Genomic DNA, 25,349 nt, shown 5'->3' on the forward strand with positions numbered 1-25,349 from the left:
CACAGGAGTCCACGTGACACCATCAGAACATGGAGGAAAGACTGTGTCAGCCCATGAGATCACAGGAGTTCACGTGACACCATCAGAACATGGAGGAAACACTGTGTCAGACCATGAGATCACAGGAGCTTACCCAACACCTCCAGAACATGGACAAAAGACCACACTGACCCAGGAGAGGACCATGGAAGCCCAAACAGTGCCTCTAGATCATGGTGAAAAGACTACATCAGCCCACAAGAAGACAACACAAATCTTATTAAAGTCCACACAACACCCAGAAGAGACCACATCAACCACAGATAAAACCACAAAGATCTCCAAAAATCCTATAATATACCCAAAAAAGACCACACTGATCCCTGAGACCACAAAAATCCTCATAAAATCTACAGAAAAAACAGCAGCAGCAGCAACAGTCACAGAGGCTACAGGACATACAGTCAAGACCGCGGGAGACAAATCAATCACTGTTACCTCTCCTCGTTTAAAGAAAACTGAGGTCTCCCATCAAGGGGCTCTTGGTTCTTTGACGCTCACCACATCCCGAGTGGACCAGAGGTCCACCACGTCAGAAGCCCCAGGCAGCAAGAGTCACCCACAGCAGAATAACAACGGCTCACAGACAGGCCCCCATGCTGGAGAGATGAGGGGAGAGGACTCATTCCCTGCGTGGGCCATAGTGGTTGTGGTCCTGCTGGCTGTGATTCTCCTGCTGTTGTTCATTGGTCTGATCTTGGTAAGGGACAGAGAGATGAGTCCATGGCTAGGGAGTCGGGGACAGAGGAGGCGTCAGAGTGAGGGAATAACGTGGTGGAGGTGGAGCTTGGTAATGGATGGGCCGTGGGGTGAAAATGAAGGGAAGAGGCGACGAATGCACAGAATGTGGAAGTTGGACTTGGGGAAAAGGCTTAGCCCAGAGGAAAGGTGTAAAGGAGAGAGAACCGGAGGGTGGGGATAAGCGTGCATGTGTGAGGAGGACAAGGTGTAAGGACAAGAACAGCAGGGGCCGGGAACCTGGGGACAGAATCCAGGCTGAGGGTGCTAGGGGCAGAGCTTTGCATGGAATCTTGGGAAAGGAGCAAAGCAAAAGGCAGGGGACAGAAAAGCAGAGTGAGGAGCGGGGGGCGCAGGGCGAGGAGAGCGGGGCGCGGCAGGCGGTTCTCACTCCTCCCTTCTCGTCCCCATCCCAGGTGCCCTGCCTGACTCGAGCCCGCCGTGCACTGAGCCGGCACGCTGAGGACAGTGACCTACGGGACCAGGAGGGCCCTAACTCCTACCCGGTCTACCTGATGGAGCAGCAGAATTTGGGCAGGGGGCAGATCCCTTTCCCACAGTGATCTTTTATTAGGCACCCAACCCCGGCTCTTCCAGGCTCTGCTGCTCTCCTGGATGATGAATTAGACCGCAATTCCTACTTCCCGGACTCCAGGAAGGGCAGAGAATACCCACAATGCACAGCGTCAGTCCACTGCCAGCCTTGTGCTTAGCGGAGGGACAAGTGGAGGGTGGGTGGTGATGAGGAAGGATGCAAGCTTTGAGGAAGGAGGAGAAATGATGGACCCAGCAGGCGTTCACTGCGAGGGAGAAGCTACTTCAGGGACCAGTGGGCTGGGGACCAGCACAGGTGCTGAGTACTGGGCTGCAGGAGGGGCTTCGGAAGCTCAGACGGAGCTGAGGGCGGGGACTTGGGGAAGCAGAGAAAACACAGACAGGGCTCCCTCGTTCCCAGGACTGATAGACATAATTTTTGTGTCTGAGTTCCCAGAATATTTGCCCTTCCTTCTTAAGTGAAACCAAACCAGGCCAAGGGAAGCCAAAGCAAACCAGGCTCCAAGCAGAAAAGAAGATTCTGTCTCTATCCTTTGGAGGAAGAAAGTCCTGGGATGATCGCCAGTGTCTCCCTTGAGCTGGCTCCTCTCTCCTCCCGAGCTGTTCAGCTTTCCAGACATCACGGTGGGTTTCCTGCTGGTTCGGGCGGAGGGCCGGGCTCTGCGTTTGGCTAGAAGTCTCCTGCAGCCCTTGAGGCCCCAGGCCTTCCCCGAGCCAGCCCGGGTTCACCTTCTTCGAGGCCGTCCTCCTCCTGTCCTCGCACCTTCGCCCCAGGCTCCGAGGTCCCCGCGTCCCCTCTGCATGTGCTGTCTGGGTTTTCTAAAGTGTGGCACCCTGTCCCCTATGACTGCTTGGGTAGAGGGGAAGGGGCAGAATGGAACATTTCCTTCTTTTGGATTTTTTAAAAAATAAAGTGCACTGTATTTATAAAGTAAGGGCTCAGCGGCCCACTGTTCAGGAGAAATGACTGTGTGTCTGGCTCTGGCTGGGACCTGCCGGCAGGGGGCAGGAGGGGCCGGCGACAGGGCGAGGGGCTCTGAGCACGGGAGGGACAGATGGCTGCATTTCCGCCGTAGTGGCTGTTTCCCCGTTCCATGAGAGCCAGCCTCTGTCTGTGCCAGTTTATTTGTATGATCAGCAGATGAGGGGAGTGTGTTGTTCAGTCGTGCTTTAAAGCCCCGGTTATATCCGCTGTTGAGGATATAGAGATGTGTGAGACATAGTTCCCATCTGAGACACGAATACAGGAAAATTAAAATTAAGTAACCCACGACGGTAGTCACAGGAAGTACTATACAAAATAAAGCGGACCCCGTCACTAAACCCAGTATCTATGAGGCTCTCCCATAGCTGTGTTTACGTGAGGACCCAGCCCTGCTCCGAAGCCCCTCCATGCTCATGCGGTGGTCCCAGCCGACCCCTGCCCACCACCCACTCAGCCTGGCTCTCGCTCCTAGGGCAGCACCGTCACGGACAGGAAGGGCCAGGCTGCCACACACAGGCCTCCCAACCCTGACTCCACCTGGAGTCCAACAGCAGGGCCGCTGGTCATTGTTTGCTACTTTGGGTGTCCCACGTGCAGAAAGTGGCGCACCTATCCCAGTCCCTGCCCTCTGCCTGACGTGGACCTGCCGGGTTCTCTGCTCTGGCTGGGCTTCCTCAGGCCGGGGGTCTCTCCGCGTCCTCCTCCATTGGGGACAGGCCCTGTCTCACAAAGGAGGTGCCAGGCGCCAGCAGGACCCCAGACAGGTTCGTGGAGACCGATGGCCTGGGCACAGGAGACATCTGGGTGTGAGTAGCCTGAGGGAAGCAGAGGCCCGGCTCTTGCTGTCTGGGCAGATGGTGGCGTGTGGCAGCTGCTGTCACATGCCCCGTGGCAGGGGCTGCGGGACCCCTCACCCTAGCCCCTAGCTGTTGAGTTTCCTGAGTCTGGACTTAACTTTTAAAACGAAAAACCCAGCCAACAGCCAATAACAAAACCCAAACCCACCTCTGCCTCTGGAGTCCTAAATCCTAAACATCAACCTCCCCTGCGGGCACCGAGATGGAGCCCTGGGGACAACGTGGGGGGTGGGGGAGCCTCTTCTGGCCCACAGGGACTCCCCTCTGCTAATTACCACTGGGAAGTCTAGGGGAGCCCTCTAACATGGCCCGCGGCGCCCTCATTAGGGACGATCACTCCCACAGGTGGGGAGGGGCCCCTCCCCGCTCACAGCCGTGGGTCCCTGCGCCCAGCTCCGGGAGGTGACCGCCCCAGTGGGACCTGGAGGGGACGCAGGAGCAGCCGGCTTGGGTTTCGGAGTCTGCAGCTCCTCCTTGCCTCCACCTGGAGGGCGACCCGATTTCCCCGGGGAGCAGCCCGGCGACTGCACCCCGCGACTCCTGGCTCTCCTGAAACCATGGTTTTGCTCCATCTCGCCCTCGGCCTCCCTCATCCATCTACTAAAGCCTGGACTGTGCTGCCCGGCGAAGGGTCAACCCCGCCCCGCCCGGCGCCCTGCGCGGAGCTGCTTGTTCTCCCCACAGCTCTACCGCCCCTGCTCCTCGGGCACCCAGGCCCACGTCAGGCGCCGCCAGGTGGATGGGAGGCTGGGGGACGCCGAGCCACACGGCGTCTTCTTCCTGAGTCCAGGTCACCTCTTCCAGTTCCTTGAACGTCCAGGCTTCTCTTCTGGCCACAGCGGGTGGCGTCCCTGCCAGCGTGGTCAGCTGCTGATACGCAGGAAGTGGGGAGCTCTGTCGTGCTCTCCCAGTGCCCACCCCCCTGGAGACGAATGAATGACTGCAGTAAGAGCAAGACCCAGCAATCAGGACCTGGTCACCTTCCTACCTTTCCCCTCTGCTCCTGTAGAGGCCTCTACCGCGAAGTGCGGCATCCCCGGAGGACACAGGTGTCTGCGGGCCCCTGGCCAGCGAGTGGCTCCTCTCCCCAGCAGGGAGCCCCTACTCTCAGCCTCCCTATCCTCCCGCGCGTTGCCAGGGAGATGAGGGAGATGGCCTCAAAGACACACGAGGGACCAGGAGTTGTAGCCCAGTGGTAATGATCAGCGCCACAGGTAAGGCCAAGCAGGACCAGAAATTAAGCCGACGGCCAGTGGGACCTGGCCCAGGGCCCTGCTGCCCAGAACCTGCCCTGACGGCCTCTCTCCCACAGCCCCTGGCTGCAAAGGTGAACCCAGAGAGCAGCTGCGCTCTTTCCCGCATAATCCTGGCTGTAAGGGCTGCTTGGTGAATGCTTTCTACTGAAGCTGAAAACCTTAGTTTCAGTATCTTCCTTAATTCCGTGTTAGAGCTCGGCTCGAAGCCTACGGACAAGCAGATGAAAAGGCTCCCTTCAGAAACGCCGCCGCGGTCCAGCCCTCGTCCTCACCCCCAGTGGAGATCTGTGGGGGTGGGGGGAGGGAGCCCCAGGCCTGGGCTTGGGACCTGGGCGTGGAAGTGGCCTGCAGAGAAGCTCCCACCATCTGCCCTCACCACCCCTTCAGAGTTTAAAGCTTTCCTTTGTACCATAAGCCCCATCCCACCACCTAGGACGCGCCTCACTCCGGAGTAAGAGGGATCACTGCAGGACAGTGTGGGAGGTGGACGTGGGGGGTCACACGGACAGGCAAAGAGCAGGGCGGGAGCAGGAGGCTGCCTGCTCCTCCCTTCAGTTGCTGGGATTGAACCCAGGGAGTCTTCGTCCTGGGTCTTCCCTCACTGTCTCCCAGGCACCCCCAGGGGCCTGCCCGGTGCACCCCTTCCCCAGCTCCCCACCTGTCTGTGAGCCGGGCATCCTGGGTGGCCTCGGCTACCGTTGCACAGATGACCGCCGCACTCGTTCCAGCCTGCCCTTGCCCTGAAATTGGCCCTTAGTTCCAGGTGTCTCTCAGTGACAGCTTGGAGGTCACATCATCTTCGGCAACTTTTCTGAGCCTCTGTTCTGTGCTGGGTCTGAGGAAACCTGGGGAACAAAGCAGCGGCAGGTCGGGCGTGGGGAGCTCAAGTCCACAGGGAGGGCACCCACCAAGGGGGCCCCATGAGGAGACGGTGTGAAAAGGCGCCAGCCTCGCTTCCTGCCCCGTTTCCTCACCACCACATCTAACAAGTTATAAAATGTGCCTCGCTTACCGGGAACAACAATTTCTTGCTGTACTCACCGTTCAAGCTGACACACACTGCTTACAGGAGGGGAGGGTGAAGTGGAAAGTGACTGTTGTCTGGAAGGAGAGGCCCCTTCCTTAAGAACAGCAGGAATTGGCTCTCTGTGTCCTTTCTGTCCTTGGGGGAGTCTGTAGCCCACTAGGACCTGCTTCGGGCTCACTAGGTCACTACTTTTCCGAACTAAAAACTGGTCTAAGATTGTCTGTTTCTGTCTTTTCTTTAACACTCCTCTGCCGTATGACATGACCTTGTCATTGAACAGGTGAGCGCAATGTTGGCTTTCTCTGTCCAGCTTGGTCTTCTCTATAAATGTTTGTCGCTCTGTCCATTTTTTCAGGATTTCCTTGATTTCAGAATGGCTTTGGTGCATTGACTGTTGATTCTCCCCCTCCTCTTCACAAAGCTCCACAGCTGCGGTTCTCTGTTGCTCAGCCGGAAGTTGCTGAGGTTCCTCTGAGCGTTCCTCCACCAGTTCCTCAGCATCACCACTGTCCCCTGGCAAGCCTATGGCTCTGCTGTAGGCACAGTGTCATCAACCATAGGACCAATTGAAGCCTCAGGCTTCTCTGCACAGCCTTTAAAGTCTCTCTTCTGGCCAGGTGTGGTGGTGCACACCTGTAAACCCAGCACTCGGGAGGCTGAGGCAGGCGGATCGTTGTGAGTTCGAGACCAGCCTGGGCTACAAAGTGAGTTCAAGGCCAGCCTGAACTGCATAGTGAGACCCTGTCTCAAAAACACCAAAAATAAATAAATAAGTAAAAATAAAAATAAAGTCTCTCTTCTGTAGAATTTTAGGCCACACTTTCTTCCAAGAAGATCTCAGTGTCCTTAGAGAGTCATGGGCCCAGGATTTCTCAATTAACCTGACACAGGAAAGGATGTGCAGTGTTCCTTCCAGAACTCTTTAAGGCTTAAATCTGTGCCTGAGACCATCTGGAAGCACTTCAGGAACAGTTCCTTGGTGTATAGCGTTTTAAAGTTAGCTATGACCTGCTGGTCATAGGCTGCAGCAGAGGAGTTGTATGACAGCCATGGGAATTCTTCAGTCAGTTCTTCCAAATCTCACGGGTGAGCAGGAGCATTGTCCGTGATGAGGAAAGCCTGAGCAGTTAACCTTTGTCCTCTAGATATTTCTCAGTGGAAGGACAGAAAGCCTCCCTGATCCACACAAGAAAAAGTACTCTTGCTACCCAGGCTTTTGCATTAGATCTCCACATGACCCTTAGTCTATACTTCTTTTTTTTTTTCATTTTTTTTCCGATACTGGGAATCAAACTCATGACCTTGTGCTTGCCAGGCAGGCGCTGTGCCACTGAGCTAAATCCCCAGCCCCCTCTTAGTCTATTCTTTATGACTTTATGTTTTCTGAACACTATAGGGGTCTCAGAGTGATCAACCAAGAGACGCTTTACCCTGAGGTCACCACTCACATTGGCACATGGCAATAAGCTTAGCCTGTCCTTCTTAGGCTTGTGCCCTGGCATCTTCTTGTCTTCCTGGGTAATGTATGTTCTTCTTGGCATTTGCTTCCAGAAAGGCCAGTTTCATCACAGCTGAAAACTTCATGAGAGCAAAAGCCGTTCCTCTGTGTCATCATTTCAAAATGGCGTACATAACTTTCAGCAGCCCATTTATCAGCACTGGCTGCTTTACCATGTCTAGTTACACTCCGAACCCCAGTTCTCACTTTAAATTGTGAAACCACCCCTACTGGCACGAAATGTTTCACCATGATCACTTGTTGATGGATTATCCTTTATGAAAGCTGCATTTATAGCCCTAGTTTTTTCACAAATTATAGACTCAGGATAGGCCTATAGTGCATGCCAGTAATCCCAGCACTCATGAGGCTGAGGCAGGAGGATTGCCACAAGTTTAAGGCTAGTGTGGGCTACATAGTGGGTTCAAGGCCAGCCTGTCCTGCATAGCAAGACCCTGTCTCAAAAAACATTATAGACTCAGATAGGCTATAACCTGCCATCCGCCTTTTGTTTATCCACACTAGTAATAGCATTTCTACCTGTCTAACACTGTTGATCATGACTTACTAATTTGAGTAACACTTTTAGTGGCACTAGCTTCCTTATACAAATTTCTTCTTTGTAAGGTTGTCAAGATGGTGGATTTTAAGATGCTATACATATTAGCGAGATCACACAAATGCCACTCTCATATTTCTCCACAATTTCTTACTTTTGATTGTGATTGCTTTCTTTATCTCGCCCTTTTACCTTCTTTTCTAGCTTTTTGGGGTTATTTTGTTGTTTTTTGTTTTTTTTTTTTTTTTGGTTTTTCTCTGGTACCGGGAACCGAACTCACGACCTTGCGCTTGCCAGGCAGACACTTTTGCCACTGAGCTAAATCCCCAGCCCTTGGGGTTATTTTGATAGCAATAATTGTAGCGATTATATGAAGCACTGACTGAACTCACACCCACAGACGCATGTTCCTGGGCTCAGATTGATGCTTACATGTGCTTACATAAGCTTTTTTGGCATCATGAGTCTTTGTTTACAACAGCACAAGTAGCCGGCATTTGGGTCCGAACTCAAGACTTTGGTCATAAGTTAAACCTAAAGTTCCAGTCATAACCCAAGTTGTTCATAGGTGAGGCCGGTCATAACTCAAGGGTCCACTGTAATCATTTTTCTTGCTCTTTTCTCTCCTCCTCTGCTTTCTCCTGTTCCTCATTAAAATTTTCTTTTTAAAAGTTGTGTATGTGTGTGTGTGTGTTAGCTTCCCAGTATTATAGCAAAACACTTGCGACCCTCAGCTTACAAAGGGGAAAGCTGCAGTTTGACTCACAGTTTTGCAGCCCATGATCAGTTGGCCTTGTTTCTTTGGGCCTGTGGCAAGGCAGCACATCAGGGAGGGAGAGTATGGTGGGATAAACCTTCACGGTTTCATGGTCAGGAAAAGGGAGAAAGAAGAGGATACTGGGGTCCTGTGGTCTCTTTCAAAGACACAGCTCCAGTGCCCCAAGGGCCCACTGAGGTCCCATTTCCTAAGACTCCACCACTGCCCAGTGGCGCCACCCTGGAGACCGAGCCTTTAAAACACAGCACTCTGGGGCCACTCGCCCCAGCTGTCGCCTGATAAACCAGCATAGCATAAATTGGCCCTTTTGGAACCTGGGGATGCAGCATGCTGGTGGAGCACTGACCTGTACATATGAGGGCCTAGGGCTGATCCCCAGTGTTGAGAAAATAAAATTTAAAAAAAAGTTTGAGGAAATGTATCATTTCAACCATTGGGGCGGGGGTACTGGGAATCAAACTGAGGAACTCACGCCTGCCAGGCAGGTGCTGCACCACTGAGCCGTATCCCTGGCCCCTGTTTCAACCTTGTTAAAGTGTTCAATTCAGCGTCTGTAAGTGCATTCCTGTGGCTGCGTCTCCATTGGTGATTTCTTGATTTCGCCCCCTGCAGCCACCAGCCTTGGGCTGTGCGCCTGTGCACCGGCCTGTCGGGTGCTAGGAGCACAGGTCAGAGGGGAGAAGCTGCGCACCACACTTCGCCTATAACCAATTAGAGAAGTCTCAGTTTCCTACTAAACATTTCCCCTTTCTGAACAGAGCACTGCCTTTTGTACCCTGCTCCTGGTACCAGTGGCCTGCGCCCCTTGTTCTGACCATGCTCGCCTCTCCCAGTGACTGGAGCCACCTGTGTGTCAGGTTTTAACCACTTCTTTTTGAATTTTTTATTAGTGTATGTTTGCAGTATATAATAAACCTATTCAGCATGGGGTATCATGCAGACACATCTTTTCATTTGTTTGTTTGTTTTTGTTTTTCTTCCGGTACCAGGAATTGAACTCACAACCTTGCACTTGCCAGGTAGGCACTTTGCCACTGAGCCAAATCCCCAGCTCCAGTACAGACACATCTTGAAGCTTTTTATTTCTCCTTCCCTTCCCCTCTCTATCCCCAGACTCCCTTTCCATCTGACCCAGGCATATCTGTTGCGGCCTGATGCCCCCACCCTGCCTCTGCTGTATCAGAGTCATGAGCAGAGAGAGTGAATGGAAATAGGGCCACTGGGATTTTAGAGCGAGAGAGAGACAAGAGTACAGACAGACCCTGTGTCCTAATCCAATCAACTTAAGCACAGGAGCAAACCTATGGTCTCCTGAATTCAAATGAATTGTTCTTGCAACAAGGGAGGTGGGCTGGGCATAGTGGCACATGCCTATAATCCCAGCACTCAGAAGGCTGAGGCAGCAGGATTGCTGCAAGTTGGAGGCCAGCCTGGACCACATAGTGAGACCCTGTCTCCAGCAAACAAAAACATGGGCGATGGGACACAGAGGGACTAGGAGCTTCTCTGTGAATAAAGGAGTTTCACTATAGTTATTTTAGTCACTTTCCCATTGCTGGGAGAAAATACCTGAGACCGACAATTTAAAGGTGGCTCACGGGCCTGGAGGAGGAAGCTGCTCAACCCATGGCGAGAAGGAAGCAGGGAGAAAAGGGAGGAGCTGGAACAGGACCCGCCCTTCCTGGCCCCGCCCCAGTGACGGCCTCCAGCCCAGCCCCGCTCCTAACCCGCATTCAGCGGCCGAGCTCATCCGCGGAGGGGCTCACTGATGACACAGCGCCGGAGACCCAGTAACTTCTACACACAGGGGGCTTTGGGGACACTTAGGGGTGAGCGTAGCAATGGCACTGGGGAGAATGTGGCTTTTCAGAGACATTTAAATGCAGCAGGTTTTAGACAGGTTCAGAACAGAGCAGGGCCAACAGCAGCTGTAGCCTGCGAAGTTGGCTTAGCCACCTTCGAAATGACAAAGTTACAAAAAAGTGGGGCGCCGTGCTCAGAAACTCTGTGCCTGTCCCTGAGCTGGAAACGGATCTTCATTCTCCAGACACAGTGGAGATTTTCCTCTTACTGGTACAGCCGAGAGCAGCACAGGGGTGATGGGCTACGCTTGTAGAGAAATACATTTCCCATTGATCGAGTCACGGAAAGTGAGTAGGTCTATCCAGAAGGCTTGCTGTGATTGAGGCTTCACAGCTGCTGTTTGTCCTCAGAAAGCACTTCCCGCAGGAAGTCACAGCTGGCTTTACCTGTGTGGTCACCGGCCCAATGGGCAGCAGGGCAGGTGTTTCCTTCCTGTCCGATTTGTACTCTGACACAGCGCAATATAAAGACCAGGAAGAAGGAAGACAGAAAATGCAAATGAACCAAAAAGCAGGAAAAGAGAAAGAAAAGAAACACAGGAGGAGAGAAAGAAAGAAAGAAAGAAAAAAAGAAAAGAAAGAAAGAGAAAGAAAGGAGGAAAGAGAAAGAGAGAAAGAAAGAAAGAAAGAGAGAAAGAAAGAAAGAAAGAAAGAAAGAAAGAAAGAAAGAAAGAAAGAGAAAGAAAGAAGGAATGGAGAATTTGGTCTCAAGTGAGAGGGGTGTGTGTGTGTGTGTGTGTGTGCACGTGTGCATGTATGCACTTTCCCAGCATATAACAGAGAGCATACCATAAAGTAACTGGGAGCCGCAGCATTAGAGAAGGGATCTTTCAGAACAGACAACCTCAGGGCCTCAGCAGGTCTTTCACTTCCACGACAGGAACCGCTTCATCCTACTTCCGGGGCAAGGTGCTGCACATGTGTCCAGGGCACCCCCACCTCCCTGATTTTACCACACGAAAAGAAAGAAGTTCACTTTTCTAGGTAGTTCAAAGAGCAGCTCAGATGGGCTGGAAATTTTAAAACACTTCATCACATACTAAGGAAGGATAACAAAGAAAAATCCTTTGGGAGAACAAAGCCATTAGAAACATGGGCCCCCGCTATGGCTGTCTTGATGTTCTCAGTTTTGACGCCGTCAGAGCAGACGTGTTCCCAAGCCCCAGATCTCAGCGCTGGTGTGACGGCCAGCTCCCAGCTGCATGGAGGGGATCCCTCTTCCTTTTCCTCTTCTGCTGCTGCTGTGCTGGGAGCTGGACCCAGGCCTGCGCACACAGGCAAGTGCTCTATCACGGAGCCACTCCCCAGCCTTTTGTTGGTTTAGAATTTTGAGACTAAATTGTCCAGCCCGGTTTCAAACTTGAGATCCTCCTACCTCCTCCTCCTGAGTAGCTGGGATTGCAGGTATGCCCAGCACCCCTGGCATTTCTTAGAAGTTTTTTCTTTTTTTTCTGTCTTTTTGAGACAGGGTCTCGCTATGCGGTTCAGGTTGACCTTGAGCTCACTTTGTAGCCCAGGCCGGTCTCGAACTCGCAACAATCCTCCTGCCTCAGTCTCCCGAGTGCTGGGATTATAGGGCTGCACCACCACGCCTGGGTTTTCTTGTAACTTTAAAAATATATTTTCCCATTTTGGCTCTATGTAAGTGGTCTTCAGATTTTTTTTGGGGGGGTGTTCCGGTACCGGGAACTGAACTCACGACGTTGTGCTTGCCTGGCAGGCACTGTGCTGCTGAGCTAAATCCCCAGCCCCTGGTCTTCAGATTTTTTTAGGATGAGCCAGACTGAATACACAGTGGAGAAATGCCAATGTCACCCGCTAGACACAAGCAGTTGACTTGAGCTTCTTATTTCAGACTCTGAGATCCCTCCTACTGGGGAGAGCAAAATGCAACTCACCAGCCCGAGGACCCGCTCAATGTTTAAGATGGAGATGGAACGACAGTAACTGGCATTTTATTGATTGTCTGCCGGGTGCAAGATCCAAAGCCAAGAGTGCTTGGAAAGCACCGCGTCTGCTCTGCCCTGCTCAAGCAGCCTTCCGCAAGTACAGCACCGTCCTCAGCCTTCCTAGACCAGGAAACGGGAGTGGGAGACACAGCCATTGGCTGGAGATCAAGGGAGAGGCAGTGGCTCATTTTTTAATTTCTCCAAGGAAACAGACTTCCTGACTACTACGATTGCACATTCTCTGTATGAGGCCGCGATCCTTGCTGCCCGCCTGGGTGAGGACGTTTGCCACCCCACTCTGAGGACGGGGCGGACCCACTTCAGTACCCGAGAGTGCAGTCTCCCAGGAAACAGGGAGTCTTTTGTGTTAATCAAGAAGCTGCACATCAGGGCTGGGGATTTAGCTCAGCGGCAAAGCGCCTGCCTGGGAAGCACAAGGTCATGAGTTCGGTTTCCGGTACCGGAAAAAAGCCAAAAAAAGAAAAAAAAGAAGCTGCACATCTGTGAGGACAGGTAAAAAGACACAAATGCTCTAAGAGAGAACAACATTCTGTGTACATACACATAAATGACGAGAAGGAAAATATAATATTAAAAAGTGAAATTGTGTGATTTTTTTACACATCAAGAAGGTGTAAGTGACGTGGAACAAGGCTTTAACTCACATACGTGACAGGATGGGAGCCAGGGGCACAGAGGAGGCCATGGCAGTTGCTGTGAGCTGAATCACAGAGAAGCCTCCAGGGAAAGACAGTCGACGCAGCCTGGATATTGCGGGTAGTTATGGGCAGATGCCTTGGGGAAGGAAGGCATCTGGAGCAACAAGGTAGTGGCCATCAGGTGGGTCGGGATGGCTTCCCCAGGGCCCCCAAGGAGTGGCCGTGGAGATGGCCGTGACTGAGGTCAAGATAAGAACCAGAGAAACGGTCGCAGAGAGCTTGGCTACCCGGGCAGCCAGCAAAACAGAGTGTTCAGGAGGAGCCTACCGCTCCGCAGGTCCGGATGTGAGCTCGGTGATAAATTCCCAGAGCGCAGGTTCGGCGCCTCTGGCGGACGTCTTAGTCACTTTCTCATGGTTGGACCAAAATCCCAATGACCACAACTTAAAGGAGGAGCGGTTTGCTCTGGCTCAAGTTTTCAGTCCCAGAGGGCCAAGGGAGAGACAGCTGCTCATCCCACGGCAGCCAGAAAGCAGAGATGGGGGTGGGACAGCTGTGCGTGCACCCGTGGATGCATCCATTGACGAGTGCAGCGTCCCCAGATCCGTCACCTTCCAGGCACACGGGGCTTAGGGGACATTTTAGATCTGAACCGCAGCAGAGGAGGTGGCCAGTGACCAACCTCAGAACAATTTCAGTTTGCTGCTCCGTGTACAAATCATGACCTGTGCTCTTTAGGCCTTGGATTTCCACTTTTTTGTTTCTTCAGGATGCGTCGCAGTTAGTAAAAGGAAGAACGATGCCATCACCACGCATAGAAACCAAAACCTTCAGCGTTGGTGGCAACAAGATGACGTGCTCGCTCCCCTGCGTGGGTGTTTTGCCCTCCTTTCCCCTTGTTGGTGAGTGCGTACTAGTGACTAAGCACCGTACTAGGTGACTTCAAACATGCTGTCACTCGATGATCAAAACAGTTCTTTGGGAATTTCTACTTTTCTGGTGGATATGAAAGCAGTAAATATTTCTGGATAAAATACTAAAAGTACTTTATAACTGTATCACATAGTTGTGTAATAGTAAGTCACATTTAGATCCCAACTGAGAGAAGACAGCGACTCCGAGAGACGACAGGGGAGCTCCGAACCAGTCTCATCCACTCCGGGCTCCTTCGGGCCTTCAGCTAGCCCTGCTTGCCGGCTTCCCCTCACAGGACTTGCATGTGGAGAATGTTGTCCACCTGCACGCGAACTCCCTGAGATGCAGCGGCTTGCAGGCGGTGTCTCTTGCCTTGCGGGGACTGGAGGCCGTTCGCTGTGGTCACACAGACTGACCACCAGAACGGCCTCCACCCCATCACGAGACGCCCTTCCCGTGAGCTCCCCGCACCCTCTGCTCGCCTGTGCCGCTCAGGCACCCTCGTGCAGCTGGCTCAGGTACTTTTCTGCTGCCACGTCCAAGTGTCCAGACCAAGCGGGAAGCTGCTAGAGGACTCAGGCTCTACCTCTCCTCCCATTAGACTGAAGTCACCCAGGAAGTCACACCTGTGCCTCTCCCCGTGGTGTGACGACCAGGGACACCTGAAGGATTCTGGGGTGGAGAAGCTCCCCTGGAGAAGAGAAAAGAGGCCAGTTCTATAGCTGAGGGTCAGAAGCGGGCCGTGTGCTACTTCCCCTGCTGTAAGTCTGACAGGTGGTTTCTTCCTGCATATTCAACACACGCCTTGGGCCTCAGAGACTCTGTGTGATCTGCATGCCGTCTGATCCCAAAGGTTCGTATGCTAAGGTTTGGTCTCCGTGCCTCCGTGCCGAGAGGTGGTGGAACCATTATGAAGTGAGACCCAGACAGAGGAGACTGGGTCTTGAGAAGACTTCAATGCTCTTCCTGCTCAGGAGAGAGCAGGTTGCTATAAGGGAACCTGGCGTCTCCCCTGAACCTCTGTCTTCATATTCCACCATGTGATTCCCCCTCTCAGGGCTACCTGCTGCAATGTCCTCCGCCATGTTTGATGCAGCCAGAAGGGCCCCAGCAGAGCTGAGCAGACAGAAATGTTCAAAGTTTTTCAGCCTCTAAAACTGTGAGCCAAATCAACCTCTTTTCTATACAAAGTATCCAGCCTTGGGTATTTTGTAAGAGCAACCCAAAACAGAGTAAAAGAGACTCGCCAAAATAGCCCCCCAAAGAGAGCCCCCCAGTGGAGTCCTCCCACTGCAAACTGTTGAGTGCCGACAGCATACTCAGCGGCATTGCTTTTCTCTTAACCCAGAACCCCAGAGTCCTAGCTACTGTCCTCTTTTGAGTTTCACATTTTCATTTGCTTCAGAGGAGAGGGGTGCTGTGTCCCAGCCAGGTTCATGAGGGGGCGCCTCCATGCAGAGCCTGCCTGCCTGACTTTTTGACCCGAAAACAACGTCTTGAGCTTGAACAGGTTTCTTGAACACCTCGGAGGGTGGGTCCCCTTCGTTCTGACTTCCATCTGCTTCTTGTTCTAACCCAGCCCAGTGACCTGCCTGGTGTGATCATGTCAGTCTGGTTCTCACCTTCCTTCTGATCCCTGGTCTAGTCCTTCCCAGGCTCGGTATGGCTTTGTTACCTGCTCACGCTTGGCAGACTCTCGGGACAGCTGCCCAACCCTCCCCAGCCCGTATGAAGCTATAAGGAGCCCTGCAGCTCTTCCACAACAGACAGAGACGACCGTCTCACACGCAGGAGGCTTGTGGACCCCAGGCAGCTAGCCACCCACCCCGCAAGTCCCGGGTTCTTTCCGAGAATGCGTACTTAGGAGATCCAAACTCCTGGAAGCCTTTGTTTTTTCACCCTTTCCCCCTTTCTTGGGAATCCTCTGTTCTTTGCTGTCTAGGTCTTAGTCACCTCTGAGATCCAAGCATCTTGCTTTCCAGCTGCAAGGAGACCCACGAAGATGCAGAAACAAGACATTCTCCTTACGTACTGGGTACTGCTGCACCTCCTACTCTTAGAAAACGGTGAGTCTCACATTTAAAAGTGGACGAGGCGTTGTGGCAGAGGTGATCACTACTGGGATTAGTTCAGATTCTCCTGCATAGAGTGAGAGTCATCCGTTCACTGCAATCAGCTCAGCGGAACGTCTCAGGCAGTGGTTAGGAGGGGCTGCACCCCAATCGTAGCCCTACTTTCTACCAGTGCGCTGTGCGTGAGCTGCTTCTCTGTTCTTCCGGCTGTGCATTCGTGGAACGGGTAACTTGTATGGTGTGGTGGGGGACTGAAATAGTAAGAACAAAAACAGCTGGCTGTTCTTAAAATACCACCTTCTGTTTCCACAAACTCAATTTGATTCCACATCAGCCTAAGTAGCCTCAGACTGGAGAGTAGAATTTAAGAATCAGAACAGACGCCACTCCATTTCTGGGGCTCTGACACCCTGTCGTTAAGCACCCTGCCGGCCCTCTCGTCGCTCAGATGGGAAGCACGGCTGTGAGACATCATCGTAGGAACAATATTAGGTCTTCTATTGTTCTGAGGAACTTATTTTGTCCTCCATAACTTTTCATATAAAATCCCCTTCCTCTTTTGTGTGTCACCTCTAGTCTTGGTCGCCCCACTTTCTTACTTAGTTTTACTCATAATTTTGATCTTAACATTCATTTGTACTACACTGAAATTTCGGGGGGCTTACCTAAAGGAAGCTCAACTGTAAACTGTTAATTCAGATAAGGTGAGCCTGGCGTGGTGACACACACCTATAATCCCAGCACTCGGGAGGCTGAGACAGGAGGATCGTTGTGAGTTCGAGACCAGCCTGAGCTACAAAGTGAGCTCAAGGCAAGCCTGAACTGTATATCGAGACTCTGTCTTAGAAAGACAAAAAAACAACAACAAAAAACAGATAAGATGAAAGAAAAGACAGACATGTGCAGGGTGAGGTGCTGGGTTCCCAATCCCAGTTAGTAGGAAAACAAGTCACAAATGACACAAGAAAACAGACACAAAGAGGCTACATGTCCTTGTCCTATAGTGTGGTGAGGGGCAAAAAGTAGACATAACCTTTACTTTGGCTGAGCCACTGAAAGGGGAGTCTTTCCTATGTCTGTAGATCATGGCTTATACCACTTAACGTTGTGTATGTGAGCTGACATAACTTGGTTCCCAACCTTTGCCATAGCCACTGGGAGCCTCTGGAATTTAATGCCTGTAGAGTCACCTAGCTCTTGCAGAATATGCAGATACCTGGGCCCCATCTCAGACTCCTATTCATTCAGACTGGAGTCTAGGAATCTTTATTTTCCACAAGCTCACCCAGGTGATTCCGATGTAGGTGTTTTCTGCATAATATTCAGAGAAATACTTTCTAAGAAGGGAGCAAGCCCGCAAGCACAAGGTCCTGAGTTCGAGTCCCAGTACCAAAAAAAAAGATGGAGCCATACTACTTTAAGAACAAATTAACATATACTACTTTCACCTGGTCCTATAATTCCCCTTCCCCCTTTTATTTTTGCAGAGTCGGAGGTGGAACCAGGGCCTTGTGCTTGCTAAGCAAGTGCTGAGCTATCTCTCCAGCCCTGTAATTCCTTTATGACACTTTCTATCTGTATTGAATCTTCTCTGGCAGAATATGGACGAAGCTTCCCCGGCAGTCACACTAGGCCATGCAACCCCAGCGTGGGGAGGAGGTGCGAGCGGACTGACCTCAGTACCTAAGAGTACAGATTCAGCAGCCTGGGTTCAATTTCCTGTTCCACTACTCACCGCTGTGTAAATCCGGGCAACCTTCAACACCTCTAATCCTGTTTCCTTCCTCTGATGATAATAATGTGTTAAAGGGCTGTAGTGAGCGTTAGGTGCAATACCCGTGTAATGAATTTAACCAGACACGGGTAGAAGGTGTAAGTGCTCGATAAGCATTTGTTATTCTTTATGATCATCTGCAGGAATAACCTTTGGTAATACTAGCCCATCTGCTAGCACTGGATCCAGTACAAACTCTGCGGGAACCAGCATAAGCTCCACAGCTGTAACCAGCGTGAACTCTGGGACCAGCACAGCTGCCAGCACTAGGTCCAGTGTGATCTCCGGTGGGAGCAGCACAGCTTCTGACACCGCAGCCACCTGGACCCCTAGTGGGGCCAGCACAACCTCCAACACTGCGTCCAGTGTGACTGCTAGTGGAAGCGGCGCAGTCGACAACAGTGGACCCGGTGTGACCTCCGACACGGCCTCCAGTGCAGTCTCTAGTGGGACTAGCACAATTGCCAACACAGCACCCACTGGGACCTCGGGTGAGACTGTCACAACCTCCAGCTCTGGACCCAGTGTAACCCCCACTGGCTCTGGCACACCCACGTCAGTCGGAACGTGCACAACTTCCAGCAGGGCCAGCGCGAGTGCGGCCCCTCCAGCAGAGGGGGGGACGCCCGGTGGGTCCCTGAAGCCGTGGGAAATCTTCCTCATCACCCTGGCCTCGGTTGTAGTGGCCGTGGGGCTCTTTGCCGGGCTCTTCTTTTGTGTGGTGAGTGCGGAATACATGGGAAAACCCTGCGGGGAGGAGCAACAGGGTGTGAACACCACCGCCCTTGCCCTCGAGTCAGGGTCGGGGAGGAGGAGACCCGAGGGAGTTCCAAACGGAAAGGGCAAGCTGTAACCAGAGAAGCCAATGATGTGTGGAGGAAACTACTGACCTGTGAGGGCAGCGCCTTGAAAAGGAATAAAGGCCGGAGGGAGGAGTACTAGGCGAGGGAGATGGTTGGACAGGGAAGATAATTCCGGAGGAGTCCATGTTGAAGGGGGGAGGGGAGGAATATAGTTCTGAAACGATTGACTTTTCTTTTTCTAGAGAAATTTCCTGTCCCTGAGAAACAGCTTTGACAGAGCTCTCTACCGCCCCCATAGCGCCTACGTTGGCCCAGGCCCTCCGGGAAACCGTAGGCCCAAGGGGCTCTGGGGGAGAGCAGCAGCCTCAGAGGCCATGGAGATGAGTGGGCCCCCGAGTGGCCCTTGAAGCTGGAGTGCCAGGTCCTTCGGGCGGGAAGCCAGCAGGGACCAGGGACCCGCGCGGCCTCTCGTTCCTCTCAGCTTTGCGTGGGCCTCTGACATCCCTGAAAAAGGTGCTTCTTGCCCTCCCACGCTTTCAGTAAAGGAAAAGAGGGTGATACATTGGTCATTTACCTAAGAAATAAATACACCCCACATGTGACAGAGCGCCCGTGTGTACACATGAGTAGGTGTCAGCAGCTGCTGAGTTGATTTTCTTAATTAGGCGAGAACTTCCATGCTGGAATCCACTTGGCATTCAAAGTCTCCACAGTAAAATCCAGGGACCTTATGAACAACTGTGTGTCCCTGTTATCTAGTCCTCTTGCCCCAGGCAGGGCCGCTGTGTCCCCGAGACTCATGCAAGCTGACAGGAGCGCTGAACTGAGAGGGATGAGGCGGGAAGGTGGGCAGCAACATCAGTGCACACGGACTGGATTGTGTCACGCCACGAACCCGGGGCGGGACGACGTGGCAAAGGTATAATCACGTGTGCTGGGGGCGGGGCACGGGAAGGGGCACTCAAAGCCACGGTGCCCAGGCGCGTCCAGGGGCTCCAGGACAGGGCCTTGTCAGGGTGAGGGCGCCGGCTGACCTCATCTGAGTGCCGGCCTGAGAAGCAGACAGAAAGTGCTTCACGTTTTCCCAAGGGAAAAGCTTTCAACCTGCTAAGATCCAACCCTGGAGACACCTTCGGGGAAATGAGATTCTCGTAAATCCCCTCCCAGAAAGGCCAATGTCCCTCTCACAGGCAGAGGGCAGAAGACTCTGGGCCTCCAGGTCTTGGAAGACAGAGGGCCCTGCTCTGGCAGCCAAGTTGCTCTGAAACCGCAGGGGGGGTGGGAGGGCCCCTGCCCAGGGCGGAACCCTCAGAAGAGAACTCGAGTGTCGGTGGGTTCACCCCAAGTCACAGCAGCGGAAACCGCTCCATGTCCCCTACCACGGGCCAGCGGACCGAACAGGTGAGTGCTGCCTTGAGACCTTGCTGAGCCGCACGCAGGCAGCAGTCTCCAGCAGCGCCGTCTCACTGTAAGCAACCAGCAGCCCGGAGGGGGCCAAAGTGAACTCCCCGAAAGGTGCCTCACCTCCCACTGTAGGAAATAGGGCAGCATTGTGTGAAAAACGTGAAAATAAGTAAGATCAGGCAGGGGGCTCCAGTCAGACCATTAAAAAATGTAAAACGTGAGCCTCCAAGGTTAAAATTTTAATGGACAAATCGAAAAATGCTCGCCGCTGCTGAGAACAACATTAGCACCTAATCTTGGACAGCGAGTGGGAAAATAGCTCAATTAACGCAACAAGACGGGGTGAAAATCACCCAGAAAATACACGACAAATGGAACACAGATCCAGAGGACTAACTTACAAGTAGCAAGGTTTGAAACATGAGGACAAAAATAAGAGATGAAGGAAAATTAAAACAATAGAGAGGAAAAGGGCTCACCAAATACAACTGGAAATATACTGAAAACCACTGATTTATACACCTCACACAGGTGAGCTGTATGCATATATTAATCTCCGTGAACCTGCTAAGCTATCACGTGAATAACAGTCGGGTCTCCAAATATAACAACAAATGACTGGAAGGAAGGAAGGGCCCTTTGACAGAGGAGGGTGGCGAGGGAGGAGCCCCAGGCGAGCGACTCTGTGTGCGGCTTGTTCCTGTGACTGTGATTGACCCTCCCGTGACTCCCAGCACCTGGGGTGCATGGAGTTTAGAGCAGATGTCCCCGACTTCACCTACGCCTTCGTCCTGACGGCGCCCCAGCCACCAAGCACGCTGACTGGAGCAAAAGCCCAGGAAACCGCCGGTTGGGGGGGCCGGCCTGTCAGACCTTCGTGCTGTGGGGTTCACAGTGCGCTTCATGGCTCTGTGACCCACTCTCAGAGGTCCACGGAGGCTTTCTAGGGTTCTATGCCGCTGTGGGCTGTTTCACAGGCATCATTTCCCAGATCTTCAACTTCTCTGCATATTTTTTTTGCTTAAAAGTGATCGCAGGGGACCTCTGAGGTCAGCCCATCAAGCCAGCCCTACTTTTACGACTCTGCTTTACAGTCTCCCACTACTTTTAATGGTGCTGGGTCAGACGGCGGGACCTCTGCGTGCTGTCCAGTGCTCTACCCACTGAGCTATACACAAGCCCAGGCCTCCGATATTTTCTTTCTAATCCCTGTCTCATTAAGGACGTCTCTGAGCTACAGAAAAACATCAGAGTGTCAAGCAGAGAGACAACTCTAAAGCCTCCTCTAACCTAGGCATCGTACACCCAGAGAAGAGCTTTTTAAAAACTGGCTTTTCATTAGCACATATTAACTGCAGATTGCGGTGTTTCACTGGGACGTTTATATAACATACTTCAACTGCATCCACCTATGACACGCCCTTGCCACACCCGCCTGGCCCACTCCCTCTTTTCTGTGTCCCTTCCACTCTGTGTCCTCTTTCCTCACTGAGATTCCACATGTGAGAAAAAATAGGTGGTGTTCCCACTCTGACTTACTTTGCTATTTCATGTAACATGATGTAGTGGATTGATAACTGGTGGTCAGCTTATAACCCCCAGCTGAACTGAGTAAGCGTGGTACTGGGTGTGGGAGGCCAACCCGGGGATTGTTACCAGCAGCATAAGAGGTAGAACTGGAGAAGAAGAAGTTAGGCTCTTGGGAACTGAGGAAGGCTGTTGGGAGCTGGTGGAAGCTGGAAGGAGCTGTTGGTTCTGTTGGAGGAGCTCGTCATGCTGGCTTTCCTGATGAACTTGGCTGTTTTCATCCTCCAAGGAACTTGGGATCTCGTTGGCACTGAGAATAGTTTCAGTTCACTTTGGGGAAGCTCTGGTCCTCACTTTGAGCATCGCTTCCTGGCTCCAGAGAGAAAGATGGTGCATTGCCGGTCTCCAGGAGAAGCTTGCTGCATTGACTTCCCTGATGAGAATTCTGCCATCTTGATCACTGGAAGAGCTTGGGACCTCACTGTTGCTGAGGATGGCTGTGGTAACTTTCAGGGGAGCTCTGGTTCTTCTGAGCATTGCTTCCTGGGTCCAGTGCAGATCCCTCCGCCTGCTAGCACAGATCCTTCATCCCACTGGCATAGACTGTCTAGATTCTACCACTGACCTTTGGGCCTTCCCAGCGCAGTTCTGTGAAACAGGCCTGTATGAGACATTGTTATGGGCTCTGAGCCTCCAGGTAGACTCATAGAAGGCATTGCTATGAGCTCTAGGTCTTCAGCTGGACTCATGCAGGGCATTTCCATGGGATCCAGGCCCTTAGCTGGATTCATTGGTCTTAGTATGTGGACAGATTTCCTGAACTCTTTTGTGTATCGTTCTTTGGGTGACTATTATAAATAATCTTATAAAATACGTGTCTTGTATTATATTGTTCCCCTTGCAAAAACATTCTCCCAAACCAACACACATGGGGCTGTCCAGGTCCATCCATTTTCCTGCAAGCAATGTGATTTCATTCTTCATGGCATATATTACGAGGATATACATATATAACTTCATCCCGCCATTGAGGGGAACCTAGGCTGATTCCATGACATTGCTATTGTGAATTGTGCCACAGTAAATACAGACATGCAGGTATCTCTGTAGTATGCTGACTTTAATTCCTCTGACAATATGCCAAGGAGTATTATAGCGGGATCGTATGGTAGTTCTATTTTTAGTTTTTTGAAGAAACTCCCTAGTGGCTGTACTACTTTACATTTCCACTAGCTGTGTGGAAGCATCCTTTTGTCCCCATATCCTCACCAATATTTATGGGTTTTTATATCCTTGAGGACCGCCATTCTGACTGGAGTGAAATGGAGTCTCACACAGTTTTGAATTGTATTTCTCTGATGACTGAACATGTTAAACATTCTTACATATGATTATTGGCCATTTACACTTTTTTTAATTTGTTTTTTGAGACAGGGTCTCAGTATGCAGTTCAGGCTGGCCTTGAGCTCACTTTGTAGCTCAGGCTGGTCTTGAACTCAAAACAATCCTCTTGCCTCAGTCTCCTGAGTGCTGGGATTACAGGCGTGCGCCACCATGCCCAGCTATTTACACTTCTTTTGATAAGTGTACTTCATTTGCTCATGTGGTTGGGTTGTTTGTTCTTTTGGTGTTAAGATTTTTTAATTCTTTATAGGTTTCAGATTTTAATCCTCTGTCAGAAACGTAGCTGGCAAAGATTTCCTCCTAACCTCCGGGCTGTCCCTTCCTTCTTTGTGCTTCCTTTGCTGTGCAGAAGTTTTTACTTTGGTGCAATCCCATTTATAGATGCTTGCTATCATTTCTTGAGCTACTGGAGTCCAATTCAGGAAGTCACTGCCTGTGCGTATATCTTGAAGTGTTTTCCTTATGTTTTTTCCTAGCAGCTTCGGAGTTTCAGGTCTTATATGTAGGCCTTTGGTCCATTTTGAGGTGAATTCGTGGAAAGAGAGATGGGAAAGAGAGATGGGAAAGAGAGAGATCTCATCTTAACCTTCTATGTGTGGATGCGTAGTTTCCCAGCACCATCTGGGGAAGAGGCTGTCTTCTTCCAATATACGTTTTGGCACTTTTGTCAAGAACCAGATGGCGGTAGCTGCATGGGTTTATTTCTGGGTCCTCTATTCTAGTCCACTGGCCCAAGCGTGTTTTGTATTTTAATGGGGCTTCTTCCTTCACCTCCTTGCCTCATACAAATTCCTTTAGGGGCTAACGAGAGGCTAACAGACTGATCATTGGCCCTTCTGAGAGCACCCCATGAGTACAGGGCTAAGGCAGACTCCATACGGAACAAAGATGGCCGCCCCCTGTGGAACCCATGAAAACCCCGTGGCAAGTCAGTCCTCCTGGCCCACCAGTCCCTTCTGGAACATTCCAGGTCTGCGGACCCTTGCTGGGACACAGCGTGCACTCTGAGGCTCACCCGCCAGGACTGCCCGTCACTCCAAGGCCCAGCCGCTGCTCAGCACCAGCCTCCTGTTCCAGGCCACAGTTGTGTGTTTTGCGTGATTTTAAAGAGACGATGATGTGAGTGCCACGTGTACTCCCAAACGGTGAATGTCACAGCTGAAGAAGAAAAGAGCACAGGGAGGTCAGCATGTTTCTAAGAGCATGGATTGTAGAACTAGACTTTCAAATTTCCAGTCCAGTGTGAGCGTGATCTTGCCTATATTCCTTAACTCTTCTGGGCCTCAGTTTACTTATTTGTACAAAAGAGGACAATAACAGTACCCTCCTCATGGGTTTGTTGTGAAGCCCAAAGAATACTTGAATTCACTATGCAGCCCAAGCTGGCCTCAAACTCATGGCAATCCTCCTGCCTCAGCTTCCTGAGTGCAGGGATTATAGGCATGCAACATCATGCCTGGGCTGGGAGTTACAGATTTAACACTTAGGAGTCTTATAAATTACAGAAAAAATTTTTAAAAGTTTACAAATACAGTTTACAAATGATTCAGAGAAAAGTAGTAAGGTGAAAACTCCAGCAAAAAGTATTATAAATTCAATGACAGTGTATAAAAAGCAAAACTACAGAGATAGTAGACCCTCCCCATTTAACAACCGAGTTTTGTTCCTACAACTAGGTTGTTAAATGAATTGGTCGCTAAATGAAGAATTAAAACCAGACTACATGGGAAATACTTAAAGAATCAACAACTGGGATCACATCTTATTAAAATGTTTTGTACATCAAAAGAAATCACCAACAGAGTGAAAAGAAAACCCATGAATTGGGAAAAGATTTTAGCCAATTGTCTCTCAGGCAAAGGACCTCTATCTAGAACATATAAAGAATTTTAAAAAATCAGGTCTCCAAAATTCAAAGACCCAATCCACAAATGAGCATCTGGGATGAATACACACTTCTCAAATGAAGAAATATAAACAGCAAATAAACATATGAAAAAAAGTTCAACATCACTGATCATTTGAGAAATGCAAATTAAAACAACACTGAGATTCCATCTCACCCCAGAAAGAATGGCTAGCATCCAGAGATCGACCAATAACAAATGCTGGCTAGGCTGGCAGGAGAAAGGCACTCTTGGTGGGAGTACGACTGATACAATTACTATGGAAGTCAGTGTGGAGATTCCTCAAAAAACTAATATTAGAGGTCCCATTTCACCCAGTTATCCCCCTTCTGGGTGTTTTTCCAGAAGAACTGAAAACATCGTGCCACAGTGATACATGTGCACTCATGTTTATAGCAGCACAACTTCTAATAGCTAGATTTTGGAAACAATCCAAATGCCCATCAACCAAGGAATGGATAAAAAAGATGTGGTAATTTTATACAATAGAGTATTACTCAGCTATAAAGAAAGATAAACTTGAGGCTTTTATAGGTAAATGGGTGCAACTCAAGACCATACTCATAAGTGAAATAAATCAAACTTGCATGTGCCAACATCATTTTTTTTTTTTTTCCGGTACTGGGAATTGAACTCATGACCTTGTGCTTGCCAGGCAGGCGCTGTGCGGCTGAGCTAAATTCCCAACCCAGAAACATCATATTGTCTCCCTAGTATAAGAAACTGAAAGAGTAAGTAAGATCCAAAAGGTACAATAGATATAGTGAAAAGGAAAGAAACT

The 25,349-nt window shown here is 50.9% G+C and overlaps 2 protein-coding genes and 2 long non-coding RNA genes across 7 annotated transcripts in view; 2 read left to right on the forward strand and 2 right to left on the reverse strand.

The window, feature by feature from the left end:
- The window catches only part of Dpcr1 (diffuse panbronchiolitis critical region 1), a 2,760-nt gene extending 497 nt beyond the window's left edge, over positions 1-2,263 (forward strand). The window contains exons 2-3 of the mRNA XM_013509837.1: positions 21-739; positions 1,194-2,263. Of these exons, the coding sequence (XP_013365291.1) occupies positions 21-739; positions 1,194-1,340 (866 nt within the window). The 3' untranslated portion in view covers positions 1,341-2,263. The remainder of the gene's footprint in view (positions 1-20; positions 740-1,193) is intronic.
- A 175-nt stretch (positions 2,264-2,438) lies between these two features.
- LOC106147573 lies at positions 2,439-6,069 on the reverse strand. Its single transcript, XR_001232511.1, has 2 exons — positions 5,472-6,069; positions 2,439-5,275 (listed from the first exon to the last, which is right to left on the reverse strand). It is a non-coding gene; the product is annotated as an uncharacterized LOC106147573 (long non-coding RNA).
- An 11,587-nt stretch (positions 6,070-17,656) lies between these two features.
- Muc21 (mucin 21, cell surface associated) lies at positions 17,657-21,367 on the forward strand (the record flags this gene model as incomplete). The annotated part of the gene is made up of 2 exons (XM_005414353.1): positions 17,657-18,244; positions 18,569-21,367. Coding segments are annotated over 2 exons (753 nt in total), but the record flags the coding sequence as incomplete, so codon positions are not given.
- Positions 21,368-22,959: 1,592 nt separating this feature from the next.
- Positions 22,960-25,349, reverse strand: part of LOC102022984 — a 15,641-nt gene continuing 13,251 nt past the window's right edge. For all 4 annotated transcript variants that reach the window (XR_001232510.1, XR_001232509.1, XR_001232507.1 and 1 more), the window contains one exon: positions 22,960-23,819. This is a non-coding gene — a long non-coding RNA (uncharacterized LOC102022984). The remainder of the gene's footprint in view (positions 23,820-25,349) is intronic.

This window comes from Chinchilla lanigera, unplaced genomic scaffold, assembly GCF_000276665.1.
Source record: "Chinchilla lanigera isolate Chin_1 unplaced genomic scaffold, ChiLan1.0 scaffold00182, whole genome shotgun sequence".
Classification (NCBI taxonomy): domain Eukaryota; kingdom Metazoa; phylum Chordata; class Mammalia; order Rodentia; family Chinchillidae; genus Chinchilla; species Chinchilla lanigera.